Source organism: Myodes glareolus, chromosome 20 (genome assembly GCF_982192425.1).
Source record: "Myodes glareolus chromosome 20, mMyoGla1.1, whole genome shotgun sequence".
Lineage (NCBI taxonomy): Eukaryota > Metazoa > Chordata > Mammalia > Rodentia > Cricetidae > Myodes > Myodes glareolus.
This window is the reverse complement of record NC_142045.1, coordinates 29,410,869-29,432,887: the sequence shown is the minus strand read 5'-3', so window position 1 is coordinate 29,432,887 and position 22,019 is coordinate 29,410,869. Positions and strand designations below refer to the sequence as shown.

Sequence of the window (22,019 nt, the reverse complement as noted above, 5' to 3'; positions counted from 1 at the left end):
ATTTGGCTCCAGTGGGCCGCCATTTTGGACTGGGTGGCCAGCACCCTATCCACAAGGGTTGTTTCTCTGTTCCTTGCTGTTAAAGAGATATCTTTCCCACCTGGGTCATTTGTTTCTGTTTTTTTTTTCCCTCCATAATTTCATTTTAATCAGTCTTTGGTTAAGTTTACTTTAGCTGTTTAGTAATGGATTGTTTAAAATGTTCTGCGAGTCCTGGAATGGCTGTGGACAGAAAAGCCTGTGCGGTTTTCCAGTTAGCAAATGCTATCTATATCTTTGAGGGCAAGTTCTATTTTTATCAGACACTGATAAACTATGAAACCAAATGTTTATGAATTTATTAAATTACGAATTTGCTAAAATGCCATCAAAATATCTCCACAGAGTACCAGTTGTCACTGGTATTTTTTTTCCTAAGTATCACGACTACATCATTTTGGATGCAATTGTTCGCTTTTGCTTTGTCTTGTTACTGGCTTTTGGTTTTTGTTGTGGCTGCTGTAGTTTTGTTTCCCTTTTCTTTTTGAGACAAGGTCTCACCTGTACACCATACTGACCTAGAACTCATTATGTAGTCCACGTTGGCTTCAACCAAACTTGAAACAGCCCTCGTATCTCATCTTCCGGTGGTGTGAGGCTCTGTGCCCAGCATGAATGCTACCGTGGCAGGAGAGGTCTCAGTTTATCACTAACATACCAAGCCACAATATAAATATGAGTTACAGCGCAATAACTTGGAGTGACACATGAATTAGACGCACATTTAAGATGCTTTAGCCATTGAACATCATTTAGGAATAGTTTGCATGTCAACCACTGTCATTCAAATTTCAAGCATCAAAAAAATGTCAATGCCAGTGTCGAAAGAAACTCACATGCCTTCTCCAGGATGCTTTTCCAACATCAGCACCTCTGCCTTCTGCAGAGATCCCTGGGAAGTAACAAGACCTGCATGGGGCAGAGCTGGGGTTTAGAAGATGGCCACTGAGCCTGCCTTGCTTTTAGCTTTCAGAATAGCATTGGCAAATTCCATACACTTGTTTCTCAAAGACTAAGTATTTGTAGCAGTTCAATCACAAGGTTAAATAATGTGAGTATTAAATAATATGCCCTTCCAAACTCTGTGTATGACCACAAAGCAATAATCCTTGGTGAGCAGGACTTCAGTGGGAGGTAAACTAAATATCTCTTATGAATAGTATAACCTATGAAGATCACTTGGCAAATTCATAATTCCGGTTTAAACCCCCCGTGATAAGAACTTCTCCAGTGATGATTTTTGTTAGATAAATTAACTGAAAAATCAGTTTCCTTGGAGCAAAATTTTCCCCTGAGCATATATGTGCTCCCAGGAGGCTACGAAACACATGCATTTTACTTTAAATTGTCTTTGTCTTGTATAGTCCTGTTCTTTTTTAATTATATGCACTCCTGGGATTTTTTTTAAAATTAGATTGGAGTGTCAGTTTGTGGACTTTTTTTCTTTCTTTGCTCTTTCTGGAAACAGCCATTCATGCCATTGGTCTTTACATAGGACTTGCCTTTCCTTAGCCAGACATCTACCTGGCACCGAGCAACACTGACTACACAGGAGCTTATGACAAAAGAGACACAGAGTCTCACCAGACGCTCCCCGTTCACAGGTGTCGTCTTTGACATGAGCCTAGCTTAGCACGCATGCGCGGTCTGGGCCACTCTGGCTTGTCCCCGATGCCGCTTTTTCTACCCTGTTTCTCATTCCATGCGTTACTGAGAGCAAGGGAAGGGTCAAATGATGACTTCATGTGAAGGCTGCACAAGGATCCCCAACTGGCTAGGAATGTAATTACCAACTGGAGATCTTAGGGGTCATAGGGCCCTTCTGAAAGAATGGAAAATGACCTAATGTTGTTGAAGCAGGCAGCGTGGTCAGGGGGAGGATTCACGCTGTCCATAAACCGAGGTATTCTGTCCCTGAGAAGGGTTCCATTGTCCTCCACCTTTCAGATGAGTCGGACGAGTTTAAAAAAAAAAATAGGGAAACAAAAGGTTATTAAAATGCAATTTATAGACATGAAATGGAATTAGAGATGACGTTTTAACGGTGGACTCCCTGAGAGCTGAGGGGGGAGGGAGACGTGATTAGATTTGCCCGGCTTGATGAAGAACCCAAGTAAGACGACACTTCCAATTTTTCCCCCATTTGTTGCTGTTTATTGTTTTAGTTGATAATTTTCCTAATGCTTTAACATTGTCCTTTTGAATTTTGTTCATGCAAATAGAGCGTTTCGGAATAATTGAACAAATCCATACTAATCAGCTAATATGAGATGCTGGGAAGCTTGGCTCAGTAGCCCTGGTGCCCTGCTCTATGACACTCTGCCTGTAGATGGCAGTAGAGAACTAGTTCCTTGCCACCCTCTTTGTGGCCTAAAATAGGCCACAAACAGCTCCTAGAGAGCAAGCGTGCTACATTTTTTTCTAAAAAGAATATAAATAAAAATAAGATGAAATAACACATTTTGAAGATTAAAATCTCACATTGCTTTCTCTGAACACTCGTACAGCCTAGTTTCTAATCAGAACTCCCAATCTTCAAGAGTGGTTTTTAGGTTAAATGCCTGGTACCCTAGTACGTTTTTGAAATGCCTTTTGTGAATTACAAGTAGAAGCTGTCAGGAGCATTGAATCAGTGAGCCACTTGAAAGGACTCCAGAGTCTCTGTTTCCAAAGCAAGGTGCATCTTGGGTGGACAGAACAGAGGCACAGGCAAGCAGAAGGACTATTTATTGTTCTCCAGATTTGGGCACTGAGGCTTTTATTCCTAGGTAGCCAAACGCTGACATATTATTCCATGGTATTGGGAACTTACCTGGTATTGTACTTACTTTGCCTTTTGTTAACACTGAGCACTTAATTGTTCATATATGCCTTAATGTTCAGAGAAAGCTATTTTTCATTTGACTTAATTTTTCCAGAGAAACTGTACTATGGGAATCCTTTTAGTGCAGGAATATAATCAAGAATAGCTATATTTTTGAAGATCAACCCTCTCTTAACTCTAAATGTCTGTGACATGTCCACTTTTCAACCCTCATCTTTTCTTCTTTTACCTCCTAGTTATAACGCTGTGAGTTCCAGCCTACTGGGTGTTGTTGGGGAGGGTGTCCAACCTGCGTGCTCACAGTGACTAATGCTGGTTTCGGTTTAACTGTAAAGCATTTTCTATTGTCTAAACAGAAGAGGTGTTCATAGCTTTCCAAAGTGAGGACACTGTTTAATGGATATTCAGAAACTTGTTTGACAGACTAGTTCTATCCTAACAAATTGACACATCCGAGATACTCGTGAGGGATTTGTGTTCTGTTTTGTTTTTATTTTATTTTCAATGTGCAGATGGCATTGTTAGCTAGCTGCTCGGCAGGAGAGGCCTCATCACTGTGTGTGCGTACGTATGTAGTTGATGAAGAGCTTGGACTGGAGTTTTAATTCTTGAGCACAATGTTGATCCACTGAGTTGCCCCATTTCTCTCTGCTCAGCTGGACCACGGGTTTACCATCAAGAGATCAGGGTCTTTGGACTACTACCAGCAACCAGGAATGTATTGGATAAGGTATGAGATGGTGCAGCTCAACAGTCAGTGTTTCCATGGCAACGTGCTGGCAGTCTCCATTTACCAGTTCCTTCAGTGGATAAACATGTTTTTGATTTGTTACCCAGTCCATATGCTGCTTTATTGGTTTCATTTTAATCTTGATTGAGATGCCACACCCCCTCATTCCTTTATTTCACCCATTATTCACACTGACATTTGCCAGCTTTCTTTCCATCGCACATGCTCAGTATCGATCTCCGCCCGTACGGTTAAAAGGACAGTATATTCCATGCTGACGCCAAAGCATTTGCCTGATGTTGCTGATTGCAGCAATGATGTTTCCAGAGCTCCTCTGTCTTGTAATAAATGGGACAACAGAAGCGCCGTGGTGTGCGCCCTATATAAGCATATACTGTCATTTTAAAGTCATCCAGCCCAACCTTAACCTTAGAGGACGGAACAATGCATTTACACCTTAGCAGTAGAAATGCCTCCAAGTCCAGCGGGCTACAGAATGCATTGTGTGTGTTGGTAAGCTTGTGTTTCCAAATTCTCCACCTTTTTGTTTTGTTTTCGTTTTACCGTTTTCTTCTTCCCTCTCTCCCCGAAATTCCCTCTATGTACTAGCTACTGCATGAATTTACTTCTGATATTTCGTGATTGTCAGATTCTTTAGTTGGCTTATCTGCTTGAGCAAGGGGGTCTATGGGAAGTATTGACTTGTTTAACCAGCTTATGAATTCTATCCCATCGTTCCCCATTCCAGCCAATGGCCCTGGCATCTCCTGCAAGGGGCATTGTGTGTGTATCTCTCTAGAGTTATCCACAAGCAAGATGACTTTTGATGGTTTGAGAAATGAACTCTAAGAAGTTCTAGGGAACTTCTCTTCACCTTAATGTCTCCAAAATGATTTCCAGGTAAAAGCTCCATGGGGTAGCACTTGCCAAGAAAAGCCCCCAGCTTTGGCATTTGTTTTTCTCAAATAATGGAGCCTGTTGGCGGCAGCAGTGCCTGCCTGACATTGTCTCTTGGATCAGACTGCCAAGTTCTACCAAAATAAGTTTATACTCATCTGTGAACAGATACATATACACTTTATAGATAATATGTATACATTTGCCCCATGATTATTGCTCCTAATTATTTTTTATAATTAGGATCGCAGAACAAAGGGCTTAGAAAACCAGAATAGGGCACACTCAGACAAATGATCAAAAATGCAGTAAGGTCGTGATCACTTCCAGATCTGCTTACCATCGGAAAACCCCCCGGTCACAGTAAGACTTCTTCGTGATTTTTCCAAAGAAGGCTCTTTGGGCCTTCAGGACTGGCCTAAGGGAAGGGTCCCCAGTCAGTGCTACATTTACCTAAGTAAATTAGCTTTGGGGGAGGGGAGTTCATTATGATTTGCCTGCACACAGACCCAGCTTTTGACTTTTTAACACTGAAGATAGTACAGGAGGGTACACAGTTCACAAAAGCTAGCCTTACCAATATGTTCCACAAACTGCGCAGGCTCCTGAAACAACTTCCATATTAGGCACAGAACATCCCCAGGACCCTTCCCGGCCCTTCCCAGAGGACGCCTTTGTCCCGGGCATAAAGGATAACTGAAAAGTCTACCTGTGGGAATTAGTCTTGCCCCTTTCCTAGTCTATGTAAATTGAATCGTACCATGCCGTGGCCTTACTGTCTATGTCTCCTGTCCTGGGCATATCAGCCAGACGTAGAATTGATAGATGGTGAAAAATAGGCATCAAGTGTGTCTAATCACATCTATACTTATTTGTGTTAAAGAAAGAAAGAAAGAAAAACTGGCATCCTTAAATCCATCTAATTTCAGAAAAAGAAGGAGAATCCTGAGGAATTACAAAATTCATAGAATTAAGGGTAGGCGCAGTGTGTCAAGTAAACATAATAATTAATACATGTGACCCAGTATTAAAAAGACTAACTACAAGCTAGCGACGGCTCCCATCGGCAGACAAAATGACACATCCCTGAATAATGGGCAGGAGCAGATGGGAGATAATCTCTTTTTTCTTCCGCACATAAACTGCTCTGTTTTCCAGCTGGGGGCAGTAACAGCAATGTTTATAGCTAACTGCGGCACTAAACAGCGCACACAGTATGTAAAGCTAAACTGGAGACGTGGCACTAACGTCTCATTGCCATCTATGCTTAATTAGGAAGTTTTATAATGCCATTTAGAGCCAGAATGAACGTGCTCCCCTTGCTGATCGCAAATGCTTCCATTTTATCTCGGTGGAAGTGGGAGCATTCATCTACCCAGGGTGGCAGGCCAACTTTTCAACATAAACAATCATTGCCGGCAAATGACCCGGCTCCCGGTTCTTGTGTTTATAAGCGCTGGTGGCTGTTGACACCGCTCAGAGCAAAGCACTCCGGAGTCCCGCTTGGATTTACAAAGTAGCTCATGCGAGGCTGTCAGCTGGTAAAACCATCTCCATGAGGTGCCCAGATCGGTGGGATCCTCTTAATTGACATTTTAGTGATGTGGAGACATGATGGGGGTCCATTTTCCTTCTCTCTCTTGCCCTGACTCTCAGCATCTCCTCTCCCTACCTACAGCCAGGGAACTGCATTCTCTGACTGGCCCATTTACCTAGGAGGCCTTACCTCCCAAAGCCCAAGCACACTAGGCTAGTCCACACTCCGGAACTGCACTTCCAGTGAGCCCCGGAAGCATTGCTTCTCCTTGTTGCAAGTCACAGGGAAACGGACATCCTGCTCTAGCCCTTCCCCCTCCCATAGTAAATCTAGTCGCTCCATTTCTGCCTTTCCCAAGTACAGATGCCCCTGTGGCTGGTGCCATGGCCAAGATCACACAGAACACAATTCTGCACCTGAAGTGTGCAGACCATGGCAGTGGCCAAAATGAAGTAACTCGATTAAATAAAACAAACGTCCAAAGAGGACGCCAGTGCTGAATAAGCTGGAATGGGGAGGTGAGCTAGGACAAAGGGGTGATTGAGTTTCCAGGCATGACGTGACTAAAATGTGCATATTGGTATCAACCCCCTCCTGCAGCATTGAGTAATGAGGCATCGCCACCACGGCCGGGCTCCTGCTTTGGGAGGCTATCCAACGCTGCTCCGCTCAGCTGTGAAAAGGGATGGGGTTCTGTTAAATGAGTCTTGCTGGGTGCAGGTTTGAAAGAGGTGTCCCTGTTTAAGCCAGATAGGATTCTCAACATACTGTGAGCCCAGCGGGCAGAGCTCTGCCTGCCATGGCGAAGGAGGCCTGCTTGGTGGCACCTCGCCTTGACCTTGCAGTGCTGAGTTCCAGAGCCTGGCGGGGGAGAGCAGAAGCCTCTGTAACAACCACCCGGCTTCTTCCGTAACAGAGGGCTGAGGTTAAAGCAACCAAGGAGTCATAGACAAACTTCAAAGTCAATCACACTTTGGCAACAGAGAAGCTTCCAGAAAACAGCGAGCACTGGGCCCTGCAGTTGTTCTTTGGTAACCCCTGAGGTTTCAGGCCAGATTCGAACCAAGTGAGAGCATTCTGTACCTATTGCTGCGACAAGAATGCTAGAAAAGAAGCTAGACATGGTGTTGCAAGCCTTTGATCCCACACTTGGGAGGCAGAGGCAAGTAAATCCCTTTACGTTTAAGGCCAGCCTGGCCTATGTAGCAAACTCCACCAGACCAGCCAGCAGCCAGTACTACACAGGGAAGCCTTGTCTCAAAACGAGTGAAAAAAAAAAAATCCAGCACTAGTGAGCCACCTGGGTCACGCCTCACCAAGCCAAACAGATGGCTGTTTTGATTTTGTTCATTTGATTTGTTTTCAGAGGCCTCTTCTGAGAGCATTTCAACAACATATAAATCTTTCTGTAAATTCAACTTGTTACTAGGCAGGAGAGGAAAGTGTGGCACACCTAAGTCCTCCTCGCTGGGTATGAATTGAAGAGGGTCTCTTCCTCTCCCTGGGGTTCTGGATAATTCCGTATCTACTACATACTGCTCACTATTTTTACATTGCTTTTTGATTTACAAGTAAGCATCTAAAGTCTTTTCTGCATACACATTTTGGCCACGTTTTGCAATTAGGCCTTAGTCACACTCCCTGAAGAGGGTCAGAAATCAGGCATGAAACAGCGGGAAGGCAGGGGAACCTCTCTCCCAGGGAGCAGCACACAGCCTATCAAAAAAAGAGTACACATGTTTACAAGCCGGAGTCAAAGGATTCTCAAATACATGAGAAGCACACACCACGTTAAAGACCAGGATGACTTGAACTTTGGTTAAAACCTGGCAGCCATTGAGAGAAGGGAGCTTTGGCAACAGAAAGCCTAGGCTTTGGAACTAATCTTTCTTGCACCCTCACCTGTCCCAGCCCCCCTAAAAAAATAATCAGGAGAGAAAGCCTCACTTCCGAGAGAAAGCCACTGCCTAGCAGAGCCGATCTCCTGTGAAAACTGATGTTTGTTGAGGTGGAATCCTAAATTTTTTCCAACACTTTCCTCCGGTAAGCACCTGAATTTTAACAGGCGTTTGCAACAGCCGTCTTCACTCAGGTGTGCAGAGCTGAAGTTATCATGAAGCGTGAGTTTAAAGGGCCGTCCTCTGAGACAGGGTTAGCATGCTACAGCAAATGGAGAATCTAGGCTTCTTTCTGTTTGATTTTCTTTAAAAAAAAAAAAAAGGCCTATTAGAACACAGCTACATCCATTCATTGACATGCCTGTGGCTGCTTGTACTCTGCTGGTGACAGACTTGAAAAGTTTTATCAGAGACCCAAAGGACCTGAAACCCGAAACTCTTACCTATCTGGTCCATTGCAAACCGTCTCCTGACCCTGTGTTTAAGGGTGAAGGGTCATTCTAGATTAAAAGTACCATCTATTAAAAAATGAAAATTTCATGAGACTAGAGCTGGGACCTATTTAAAATGGTATCTTTGCTAAATAAATGAATGAATAGTTGAACTCCAAAGAAGAAATGTTTGGGCTGGATGTGGTTTTGAAGAGGTAGAGCTGAGGTAACCAGACCGCATCTAAGATACTCGAGAGATTTTTCATTTTTAACAATACAGGAGTATGTGCAAACGTTTTGGCTAAGTTAAAAATGTATTTACAATTAAACCAGCTAGCCCCGAGATACCTGTGAGACTTAGCTAGTTTTTAAATTTTACAGATTTGCTTAGGACAAACCCCGTCTGTGGTAGCTCCTTAGCTTGCTAGCGTGATGAGGAGCAGACACATGGAAGCTCAGTTTCTCTTCATTAAGGAAACCAGAGGCTGCAGAACAGATGAAGAAAGTAAATTCAAGCCTCTGGACGCCCACGATCAATGCCCTGCAAAGGCCACCATTGAAACCCTTGGATGAGAGACTGTGAAGATTAGGTAGGACCAGGCCAGTTGAGATTCTTTTAAACACCTAGTCTCAAAGTCCTGTGTCTGATCAAGTTAGCTGACACAGAAACCAGCCGGCCTTCCCAGGAAAATGGGAAATAATGCTTCAGAGAGTCACCTTGAAGAAGCCACACAGAAGGTTGTTTGGCTTACAAGCCTCCTTTGGCCATTTTAATGGTGACTTTTACTCTAGGGAAGATCTGTGCCGTTGTCTCCAGGTACTTAGCAGTTCCTGGCAAGGCCCTCCAAGGATACACCAGCCAAACAAAACAGAACAGTAATAACCATGACAATAAGCACAATAAAACAAGGAGGGATACCCGGATCGATTTGTTAGTTTAATTTTAATGGCCAGCAAATTATAACTTAGTCCCTACAGAGTGAGGGTTAGCAAGGAGCGGTTTCCTGAGATTAATGCCTCAGCCTCCTAGGTAGTATGAATAATGGATGGGCTAAAAGGCAAAATGCACAATAATGTTCTTTTATTAATGAAATGAAGACTCGTTGTGATGGCTGGCAATAAATTAGGAAAAGCCAAAGAGGGAAAGTCGTCAACACTGGCGCCTTTGAAAAATGTAGTTTCTTAAATCCAATAATTACTGCCATGACAGAAAACATCACCACACCACAGAAATGAAGTACATCCCTTGCGAATCCTGCCTGTATTGCACAGGAGAAATATTTTTGATCCATAGACTGTGAGGTCTATTATTTGCTAAGAGAAAACACAGCCCATTACAGTAGATTGATGGTTATATTAAGCATTCTGGTGGAATTTCATAGGTGAACGTTTTCCTGAGGATCAAGCATTGGAATACACTCTCCCCCTACCCACCCCACCCCCACAACCTTCAATGCAGGCATGGGGAACCTAGAAGACAGTCTAGGAAGGAGGCATGTTCAAGGTCACGTCATTAGCTAAGCTAAGACAAAAGGTAATTCTCCCAACTTCTACCCACTGCTGCTTCCAAGAGAATTAAGCTAAAGTTGCCAGACAAGCGGGATGTTTACAGAGATATGGGATGCCTCCTAACAGCAAAGACAATGCTGATACTACAGTTCTTTCTCCTGAGTTCTGCCCAGCCTCCCCTGCTATTGCTGTATCTCCCCCTCTAACACGGCACAGGGACCAACCAGATAGATAAAGTTCAGGTTCAGTTGCGCACATTTTCAAATTTAATGTCAGAAACCGAATTTAAAATACCAGAGTAGAATGTGGAGTGCGGGCTTCATCATCATCAGTGGAAGAATGCACTGGCCAAATAATTCTCCTCTTTAGACCAGAGGCACCTTTATTTCAGTGTGCCTGATGTTGTGGGAGGCCCAGGAACAGGACAGATACTAGTTCCTTTTAGATTTCCAACTATGCTGTGTGCAGTTACCCGAGTTGCTGTGGTAACTGGCGTATTGTAGCCATCCGTCCCCCGCTGCAGTGGCAGCCAGGGCCTTTGTCAGAGTCAAAAGCTACCACTTCTAGGTGGGTATTTGCGGTGTTTCCTCTATGTAGGATGGGCCTTTTTCAGTTCGTTTTCCCATATCATTTCATTTCCCGAGGATATGTCTTTCAACCAAGCTCCCCAGGACACAGTGTGGGCACCAAGGCCCCACGTGCGTTTGAAGTAACTCCTATTTGGTTATGACGATCCGCACCGGAGTCCTAAGTGTCTTTGCCTACCTCCAGCCTGTGATCATTAACACCAAAATGTGCTACTCTAGTCTTGAGATGCTCTGAGGGGCTCTTAATGAAATGGAGGTTCCCTGAGGAGACTTGTGGGATTTTGATAGCAACGCTCTTCATGGTGGTTCCACAAAACCACAAACCCTGAGCAGAATAAATCTGTCAGGAAGTCTTACATGTTCCTTACCTTAAGTGTGCCTGTACCTTAAGACCACACTCACTTTGCAAAGATAGAGAGCCAGGAAGAGACACTGAGACTCTTGCATGGTTGATTAAAAAAAAATCAATCAATCAATCAATAATTGATTAAGTAACACTGCTTCTCAGCCATACAGAAATGGCCTGGCATCCACATCTGTGACAGCACTTCAGAGGACAAATCACGCTTCAAATGCTTCCGGGAGGGCCTCCAGTTTGTTACATTTGCGTGACCATCTCTCTTGAGGATACATCACTACAAGTGGTTCTGTTTTCTTGCTGAATTTGTCAGTTCTGAAACGCAGAAGGGGGCTACAGGATCCAGTTGTAGAGAGTAAACTGGACATGTTTGAGAGCTGTGCTAATTTTGAGGGCGTTAATGAAAATTCTAAAGAAATCACAAACGGTGCAGCCCTAACTGTGAGTAGAAACTGCAAGGGGCCAATGCATGAAAAACAGGAAAAAAAATGATTTTCTATGATATAGGAAGAATTTTGCTGATATTTAAAGCATTAGATTTTTTGAAGTATTGACTCAATTTCTTGCTTTATAATTTCATAGAGCTGTTAGGGGTTTCTACTTTATATTATTTTTCAGAAAGTGCATAATGACCTAAAATAATTCTGGATTGCATAAAAAATGCATGATACATGCCCAGTCAGTGTGCCAAAATCAACAGTATTCTGGAAGTTTTTGATTGCAGCATAGAGGAATTTACATGAAATTTGAGAAGTCAGTGTATAGTTAAAGGCAAAGGGTTTGGTCAAGAAGGGTTCTTGTCAGAGGAGTTTAGGCAGTGATGTACTGCAGTAGTTGGCTTGTGATTGGGTCTTGGAGTGGCAGAGATGAAGTCATGTCAGGTGAGACGCAGCTTGAGCCAGCGTGCAGAGCTGAGAGCGTTTGCCAGTGGACTTTTTATGTGATATCCAGGAAGAAAGCCCAGACCAGACTGGTTGACGCCCAAACAGCACTTATTATTGTGTATAACCAGATAGGTCTGTGAGTGGGCTCTGTCCTGGGCGGTAGGTAGATCGAGCACTCATTCAAAGCCAGTTCCCTTCTGTCCTTCACACTCGTCTTGCTGAGTTGTCTCTGACTCCAATATCATGTGGCATTATTTGAGAAGCTGTCATCTGGAAAACTGGTACTCATCGTGAAGGTATATTTCCAGAGAGAGTTTTGGGGTGTCCTGTTGACTGGGTAGGTGTCCATCCTGAACCTGTTAGCTTAGGCTTCTTTCTAGTGGGAAGTCTACCGCTTCCCCTCTCATAGCTATGGTAGGGTCACCTTCACTGACGTCAGTATGGGGGTGGAAAGGTGCACAAAAAGAAACTAAGACAGGATTGACGAAGGTAAGCAGACAAAGGGACAGTGTTCTAGAAGAGCCACTGTCGGCTAAAGGAACAAAAGGGCCTACTGATGCTAAGAATCACTTCTGAGTACTAACAGGAACTTGACACTGGAAATTTTTACTGTCAGTGCATTGGCAAAGCTGGGACAAGGATTTAGACTTTATGAGGAATTGTAAACAGACTGGACCCTGGGAAAGTCGACCTGTCAGCTACTTGCAGAATGTACTGGAGATTGGGTACCCCAGAGGGAAGTAGATGACCTCTGTTGGAACTCCTCATAATTCAATAGCCACAAAGTCCATAATATATCGATTGTGTGTTGTGAACTGAGGAGAATTCAGAGAAGGCATCTAAGATTTGATCGTGGCCCTTTATAGCGTCTCTAAGACGGGTAAGAAAACAGTCATGATCTATGCAGGATACAGGACATGCACTACATACCACATCGGTGTGGGAATGGGGATGGACAAACCTCCTAAAATGAACCACAGTCCCCAGAGCTAGAAACAGAATTACTGCGGCTCAGGGCACAGAGGCTTATGGGAAGAAACATCTCTATGTGGCCTTTGGCTGCAGCCATGATGACTAATACGGTTACCCAGATAGGCAGGAAACCCTCATTTCTGTGGTGAGCACTAGGCCTAGGAAGTCACAGTCCCCCAGATTCAGAGTAGGTTGGACTGGGTAGATGCTACTTAATATTCCCCAAGATTTTTTCTGACCATCAGCATGGGGGTACCTTCCGCATCTGATCTTGGATACTATCGGCAGTTAGCTGGGATGAGAACAGAGCTGGAGGGAGCTGTGCACACATGGAGACTCTGTCTTAGCCTGTTACAATAGATTACAGAGGAAATGCTTGCTTGGGCCTTGCGCAAGAGGCAAGAGTAATATTCTTCGTGTGGTTCATGGGCTAATCCTTCCGCATATTGAGCCTCAATCTTAGTCCTATAAAGCCAGAACACTGGGCAGCACTCTGAAGCATCTAGAAATCCAGTAGAAACTGCCATCTGACCCTTCCTCCAGAACATACAATCACCAATCACCTTTCTGGGAAGTGCCGGGAAATTTGGGAGCTTGTAGGCAAACAGGTTTATCTAGGAAGGTGATCATCTAGAACGCTACTAATTAAGGAGCTAGGCAGGACGTGTGGCATTGAGCACTTAGACAGCAGTGAAAGGCAGATGAACAAGGAAGAAAGACGATATGACCATCCCAAGAGAGTCTGAAGAAAGAAAGGTTAAAGTGAGGGACCCTCCAAGCAAAGGCTCGGCACGAGCGCTACCAGCTTCTGTACCAACCGCATTCTGTGTTTCCGGGGGCAGCGTCCCACTTCAGTGGCGCATGACTTAGAGCTGCTGAACATTCAGCTAATCATAGACGGCTAAGGAACATCAAGACCAAAATGTCTGAAGGCCCCTGAGAAGTCAACAGGCAGAATCACAGTTTAAGTCCCTCTCTGTTCAGTCTGCTTCTGGATAGCTGGTGAGGAGAGATGCTAGCTAGGCAAGGGCACTGAGTCGGGGAGGGGAAGTTCTCTGAGTCATCGTGTGATAGGGGCATGCTTTTGCTTCCCTGGCTTCATTTTAAAGCCTTATCTTGCATCAAGTTACAAAGGCAAAAAGAAGGTGCTTCACACCTCTGCAGGCCCTGGCAGCTTCAAAGTTGTCTGCAGTGATTCTGTACCTGTGAACAGAGGCCATGCCTGCTCCTTGCAGTGAATAATGACTGAGCTGAATGAATGGGCCACACAGGGCAGTGCACATTCCCGGTGCGTCCCTCCCTGTCTGACCGCCTGTGTTCCCCCATCAGCATTCTGTCCGGGGCCTGCGAGTTTCTCATCCGCAGAAAGGTAGAAACACAACTATATTTTTTATGACCAGGAGACGAGTTTATATTACCCTTGGATTAACCACAGAATGCTTTTTATGTCAGACAGACTAAATAGACATCTGTTTTCTACACACACCCAGCTCCACACAAACAGAGCATTCTCCGTTTGCTTTGAAAAGCAAAATACCATGTGTTGTGACTTTACAGTGTTTTAAATAAAGTTAGGAATTTAGATTTGTGAGGCTGAAGTTTTCATGAAGTCGGTGGGCATGAGACCCAAAACTACACATATGTGGTCCTTTAAAATTCAGCGAGGGGCAGAATCAAGGCAGACATTTCGACAGCGGCCATTGGGTCGTGTTTTAACTGTTCTGTGAAGCGAGAAGTGAATTATTAAACTTTATCGCCCTCGTTGGCTCCTAATGCTGTTGCTCGGCATGTGGATCGTTTTTAAAGTGGAAACGGCCAGCCTAAGTAAGCCATTTACTGCCCCGGTTCTACACGCTGTCTCTATTTTGCTCTTTATTACTTCATTTTGGAACTTTGATTGCTTTCTTTTAGATCTAAGATTGTTCTAATGCTATTCTGCAATCGTACGAGGGGCTTAGTTTTCACTTTGTTCTCAGAACGAGGCTGGCTATAAATTTATCTCAGTTCTTTGAAGAAACCAACAGTAAAATTTCCAAGGGGGGGAGAAATGGCGGCAGATATCCTCGCAGAGTGAAAGTGACCTCACAAACAGAGCCGCCTCCAGGCTACAGCCCTGTAAAGAGGGACTTTAAGACAAGTCGCCTTCGCCTTCCACTGTGACCCATGTTCAGCATTTTTCTTCCAGCTTTGGACCTACTCTTCTGCTTTCTCTTAAGGTTTTGCTATCATGGGCCAGTCCGTCCCCACACCCATTAAATATGAGATGAAGTCACACTGTGTCCCCATCCTAATGCTGTAATAACTTCTGGGGTCACAGCCAGGTAGCACATCCCAGAGGTCATCTGAGGTTTCCTTGGTAAAATCAGGCATAGAAACGAGAGGTTGGAAAACTCAACGAAGACAAAAAACAAAACAAAAAACCCTTCACTTTTATGAAAATGGACTTTGTTAAGTGAAATCCATAGGGCGTAGTCATGGGGTTTAATTTCATTCCAAGTTATGTTCCCTTTGAGGCATTGGTTTCCTTAAAATTCACTCCACCCCTCCCAAGGTTTAGCCACACCCCCTCATCAAGAGACAATAAGATTCTTTAGAGTGAAAATCGCTAACCCAGCAGGGAGAGCTTGAGACTGTTTCCACCTCTGAGGACTTAGCCTTATTATCCCTGTGCCCTAAGCTGCCTGTTGGCCTGTGTGACCCAAGGGGTTTCCTTACCTGTCATACACAAGGGACTGAAGCCCCTCTTTACTATGGGGATGATTCTAGAAGCCACTGGGTGATGGATAGGAAGCTGGTAGCGCTGGATGAGTGGCGACCTTCATGACCAGGTCTCTTAACCAGCTCCCCAAGAATGGTGACTGTTGACATAAGTGAGCCGTGATGAGTAGGTTGGCTTGGCCAGCATACTTTCCAACTGCAAAGTATCTAGAGTCTCTCCTGCCATGTCCCCTGGCCTAATTGTCCTCTTTCTCATTTTATGCCCCTGCTAGACCACCGCTCTTGATAAGGAGAGGCAGGTTTTCCGACGAAGACGCAACCAGGATGTGAGGAGCCGATACAAGGCACAGCCAGCTCCACCAGAACTCAACTCGGAATCAGAAGACTACTCCCCCAGCTCCTCTGAGACTGTCCGCTCCCCTAATTCACCCTTTTAATAAGACCCTTTTACTCCAAGCCCTAGCTTAACCCTTTTAAGACTCTGAGATTTCCCCCTCCCCCAAACTTCTGTAAAACAGGTTCATCTGATCTATCTAGCACTCAATGCGTGAACGGCAGAACAGAAAGTATGTTTTGGGTACCTTTGTAGCAAGCTCCCTTTACTGAATGAGAAGGCATGTGGTGTTTGTGACGATGGTAATTTGCTGCTAATAGGGGTCCTTAAAGGGTTAAGGCCAATTTGCAATTTTTTTTTTAAATATAGAAGCAATGAATGTTTTCATCAGTCGAGCTAGGGTCTGCAATAGGTAACAGCACCTGTCAGCCCTCTTGAGTGCACAGAATTTCCTTTAGAATCCTTGCTGGGTAATTTTCCAGAACCTTGGGTATATTCACAGACATCTCTGGATTTTGCTGCAGACCAAAGGGCGTCGTTAGGACCCTAAAATGTCCACACACAAGACGAGCAGGGAGGATGATCCGTCGTGGATCCTTCTCTGTGGATTTGGAGCACAACAGGTTTTGTAACGTTCGCAGATGCACCCCTCATTCCTAACCATTTTACGAAGAAGGGACTCCCTTCCCTAAGTAGTAAGGTGGTTAGCTGCAGCGGGTTCTCTGCTTTGATCGGAGGGAATTAGGTCTGTGGCCGCCTCACCCAAGTGATGGACGGTGTCTCTCCCTGTCTCCATACAAAGATGTGCTGATGACGCCCCCGAAATGCTGCTTCCCCATTAGCTGCTGCTAGTGCCAGGCAGACCCTAGGGGAACCACCTAGCCTTGGCTTGTGCTCGGTGAGTTGGGGTCTGTCTGCTCAGAATCAGGAAAGATCTAGAAATTACTGGTGACAAGAGCAATAACTTACCAGGTGCTCTACAGGGCTGGCATTCCAACCAGCGAGGGAACGCAAGGTCCCGTGTTTCCTTCTTCTCAGCTGCTTTTACACGGGACTGTAGCCACCAGTGGGAAACCAACACGGAATTCGAAAGGTCTGGGGCGAGAGGGAGCAAGAGGCGATGCTTTGCAAAGTGGCAGATGAGAAAGTACAGTGGGAACACAATCCAAGAGGGTCTAAGGATGAGTTTCAGAGAAACAAGCCAGTTCCATGAGTCATTCTAGGCACCGGCAAGTCTCGCAGAAGACACCCGAGGCTGAAACCGCCATTCCCCCTCCTGATTTTCTTTACTGGGGCTTGGTCTCCAGTCATCCAGGAGAGATGTGCCGCTTTTGTGGTGTCGGGCCGGGGCCTGATTGGGATTCATTTTTCACTCTTGCTACCCAGTCTGTCTCCCCAGACCCGTGTTTCTTTGGGAGCTGATCGCATCTCAGAATATGGGCTTTGTTGCTTCCAGTTTTTGTGTCCTTGATCCAAAAGGATTCAGGGGTGCCTGGGAAGCCTGACCCAATGCAAATGTTGCCCTAATGTTTTCTCAGCTTTGACCCAGGGAAGAATAGTGATAGAGTCCAGAATGGGTACAAGTGGTCTTTCCTTTCTCATTCTTATTTTGAATGTATTTTAGTGTCTTGAAAGTTACGAACAACCTTTCCATCGTCCGGTCTTTCTTTTCGAACTCCACGCTGATCTTCAACTATTGTATTTATACACAGTCTTTATGTTCTATGCATGTATGGACTTTTACATGACAGAATCCCACATTTGCTGGTCTTCTATATTTAAATCAACATCTATTTAGTTTTTTTTTTCTTTTGAGAGCCCAGAAATGATAGCACGTAAAAGTACAAAGTCGTATAAACCAGCATATTCTTTAAATTGCATGTTGGGAGGAGACAGAGCACAGACCACCAGGAAGGGTTCTGGTTTGTAGACAGAGTTCATATTGGTGAAGGACCTAGAACTGATCAGAAATCACTACTTTCTCTGGGACAGAAAGACAAAGCACTTTTATTCTAAGATTAACAAGCAATGGCATAGCTGAGCCTCAACGCCACGTATGAGACTATAAGATACTGTATGGGCAATAGCAGATTGCCACCTTCTCTGAATTACTGCTTTCCCCTTGGTCATTAACATACGGCCATAGCATCCAGTGCTACAGGTCCATAGTGAGGGCTCTGGTTTTTATCTATCATCATTTATGGGAACTCAAGAGGCTTCCTCATCATGCCGCAGAAGGACAGATCAGAAGACTTCTGAGCCCATTCAGAAAAAAAGATGGCAGTGCACCCCTATAGAGTTTCAGTGATCTGTGCTGAATAAACAGTGGGATCTGCCCTGCCAAGTAGAAAGATTGAGCAGGCAGATGGACTGCGGTAATTCAGTCGTCTTTCCAGCATTAAGCTACCAAGATCTTAGACATCAGAGGTGCAGCTCAGAGGGCGAACAGACAGACACGCGTGAATGACTCTGTGCGCCCAGACTGCTTTGGCTAGCCAACACTAAATTCTCCCCCTCTTCAACATTCTCGGAATAGTTCCAGTTTGAAATAATTAAGCGGTGGTGTTCTTTGAATTTCTATAACCAAATCAACCCTATTATTTGATATTATTTTTTATTTTGTGTATCATAGAACAACTATGTGCTATGATGGCTGTGTATCTCTGTAATTATTCACTTAACCATCATGAGTGTTTCCATATTTTTGAGTATTGAATATAACTCTTATGGTGGTAGTCTGGTGATGGGAATTGCCCTTCCTTTACTAACAGGACCAGCCCTGTGGTATTTAAAGGAATCGTTCCATTTGAGAGTAGAGTAGTTGAACCACCCTTCTCTCCTTGCTTCCTGTAAGTCAATTCTGTGGATGAGACTCTCTCATATTAATGAATACATTTACCCCCTCCACACTGTAGCAGAAGCCACTTTCTTCATCGTGATCAATAAACGTGTGATTTGTTCTGAACCATTAGAAGGAAAAGTTAAGAACCTCGGTCCCCGGAAATGTTCCGGCCGTGCCCTCATCGGCCGCACACATGGTGCGTGTGTATTAACACGAGCGGAGGAGGGAGTGGGGAGCAACAGAACACACTTGATGTCTTGCGTTCACTGAGATTTCCTACAACCTGCTTAGCTCTCTTATGAGTGGTGGTTAGCAGGTCTGTCAAATACTGTTGAAAGAGCACAGTAGATCGGTGAATGAAGGGCTAAAATTGCAATCCTTTACCCTTTGAGGCATAATTCAGTTGTGAAAAAAAAATAGAAAGGAAGAAAGAAAGAAAGAAAGAAAGAAAGAAAGAAAGAAAGAAAGAAAGAAAGAAAGAAAGAAAGAAAGAAAGAAAGATTGGCTCAGAGGGTCACAGGGCTCCCGAATTACCAGGATGCGACCACGTTAAATCACGGTTGTTTGCTGGCCGAAGGCGTTGTTAGACAACTCTATCCTTTGTGCTGAAGTGCAGTTGTGCTGAGGGAGAGCTTTCTTCACTTTATTGTGTTGCCGCTGGCCCTTCTCTGGGTAAAGCCCTGTCAGCATTTCCAAGATAAACTCCTATTCTGCAAGGTTTTTAATTTGACCATAAAAATGTGCCTCAGGCTCAAGTCTGCTATTCAGGGCCTGTCCTAAAGAGTGGGGGGCACATCTCAGGCCTCTCAACTTCTTCCCAACTCCGGAGTAAAACTCAACATCTGGTACGTTGCCCTCATTGTGATTCCAGAGTTTCAGAACGCCCCAAGACCCAAGATGGTAGTTTTAACATAATTATTCATTTGAACATGCTTTTTTAAAAAAATGGATCACCTAGCATATATTATAAGGTATTTTCTATTATTTGTAAGTCTTTTAAAATTACTGCTTGATTTTTTTTAAATCTTTTCTTCCTTTTTTTCTTTCTTTTTTATTTCTCAAAAAATTTTTTTATGAACTTGAAGTTGATCAGCTAGAAGGTCCACTTTTTTCATGAGCTGTCTGACACTTCCATTAGTAATTTGGAAAAAAAAAACAAAAAACAAAAAAAAACCAAAATACCTCTCTGACCTAACAGAGCTTTGGTTTGAATGCTGCGTGGAGGGTTAGACACACGCTTCTTTGGAAATCTGGATTTCCGAATTTAGCCATCAAATTTCACGAAGCCACCCTTGTCTGTGGGGAGAGTAGCAGCTAAAAGTGAAAGTGCCCCACAATTAACACTTTTGTCAACTCAAATTTGAAGCCAGCGTAAAATACCACTTCCTACTCTCGTGTTTAAGGGCAAATAAATCAGGGAAACTTGAGGACATATGAAACATTTGGTGGCTGCAGAAGTACTTCCCAGTTGGGCTCTACGGTGCTTACACATGGAATAGTTAAGAACTGGGACCCCGGGATGTCAGATGGAAGTTTTGGTTCGTATGTAATTACATACAGACGGGGGAGGTGCTCTGGGCCCTCTCTTCTTTTTTAATCATCTCAAATATGCAGTCCACCAGCCAGTAGCATTAAGGGTCATAAACCAGTGGGAAACAGGAAATCTAAGGTAGAGGTTTAGCATGCCTCTGCTGAGGGCTTTTGGTTTGTTTGCTATTGTTGCTGACTCTAATGGGAGGCCTCTGTGGTCATTTTTCGGGAAGTGAGCATCTAACTGGCAGGTGTTGTGGTCATGCGGTTTGCCCATGGCGACAAATGAGGGATCCGGAGTCCTTGATTTCCGTCAAGAAAAGGCAATCTCTCTCAACTATACCAGGACATTTCCTCAACATTTTTTTGGGGGGGTCAATTAAACTGAGACCCTTAATGTTACTTTAATGTAAAGTTGTATATTTTTGACTGTGACATACTTTATTAATTTAAAGTAATTAGTGCTTAAGCCTTCAGAACTGTTAGTATTAAGAGTAAGATTTTAAGTGGTGTTAAACATCCTAACAAGTTCGTTCCAAGTCAATCAGCTGTAGTCAGGAACAGACCTTGACTGGTTTTTGGGGGCAACTTCTCACTTGCCCTTGACCCTAAATCCTTGGTGTGTTTGAAGAATAAATAAAAAGAGATTGAAACTGGTCCAAGGTTAGAGTCACATCCTTGACAACTTTAAAAAAAATTATTAGGAAATTAATATTAGCCTTTTTCATTCTGACTGAAAGAAAGTTATTAAAGGATTAGTTGTGCGTGAAATTAAATAGTATTTTGCTTCTGCATACTGAAGAAGTGGGTTGGGGACTTGGCATATTTAACAAGTTTCCGGAAAGGTTTCAATTTGGAGAAAAAAAAAGTTCAGCATTTCCTTTGCGATTCTGATTTCGTCACTTGCTGCATGGATCCGATGGCGTAGGTTAGTGTCTGGTTTGGGAATCCCAATGAAATAACTTTCAAACAATTTGTACCCATGGTTAAAGGTGGAATGAGACCCAGTTTCCCCCCAATCCTTCAGTTTAAGCTCATAAATTGTAGGTGAATGTGGAATGAAATCATCTGTGATATATGATGTTCATTTACCAAATGAGCTCTTTTGATGTTGCCTGTTTTTATGTAAAACACGTTCTTAAACTAATAAAGTAATATCTCTTGGTGTACACAATGCCCTTCGCTGCTGGGCCAGCTCTTCGGTTTATGTTGCCATCATGGAGTAAAATTTCATTTCAGTTCAATTCAGAATTGACACATTCAGTCCAGGGAGGAATAACCCAGCTGTGTTCAGGGTTGGGGGGCAGGGTATTCTCTGTACAAGGCTTTAAAAATTAGTCATGCGGTCAGAATGTAGCTTTCCCACATGTCCTCCGCAGCACGGTATGTATTTCATGAGCATAATTCAAAAACAACTATTCCAAAAATGTCCCTTTTCATATATTACCTTCCTGGCTGGGCCAGGGACTCGGACAAACACAGAGAAAGCAAATACTGTCCAGCCTCATTTTATCCTTCAATCTCCATGCGCAAGCTCACCAGAGGAGACTGTTATTTTAATAGCTAACCTGGAATTAGCTGCCATTTTGTTGCCCCTTCCCATCAAGTATTCCGTGTGCAAGCTGGGTCTCAGAAAACATGACAGAGCTGGATGATGGAAGAAAGTTCTTTTCTATTGTGGTGTCAGGGCCAGATTGAAAAGTCAGCCAGCAAGAGTGACTCCAGGTCCCCCGGTATCACTTTTATAAATATGTATTTTATGAAAATCACTTTTATGATATTTTATGAATATCTCCAAGCTCTTGTAAAATTGTCACCTTCCCTGCCACCCATGGGCTGCTGAAACACCTGTCTTCCCCTTGGCTCTCAGTAGAGAAGTCATTAGGCTTTTTGGGGGGACTCCTCTCTCTGGTTTAAGGAAACTGTTGG

General features: G+C 43.9%; 1 protein-coding gene across 4 annotated transcripts in view; it reads left to right on the top strand.

Moving 5' to 3' along the window:
* Window positions 1–21,264, top strand: part of Dclk1 (doublecortin like kinase 1) — a 299,545-nt gene extending 278,281 nt beyond the window's left edge. For 2 of the 4 annotated variants that reach the window (XM_048424463.3, XM_048424465.3), the window contains exons 17-18: window positions 3,520–3,593; window positions 15,657–21,264. In XM_048424463.3, coding sequence (XP_048280420.1) covers window positions 3,520–3,593; window positions 15,657–15,714 — 132 coding nt within the window. In that variant the 3' untranslated portion in view covers window positions 15,715–21,264. The remainder of the gene's footprint in view (window positions 1–3,519; window positions 3,594–15,656) is intronic. The other 2 variants (XM_048424462.3, XM_048424464.3) reach the window with 1 other exon arrangement.
* Window positions 21,265–22,019: the final 755 nt, after the last annotated feature.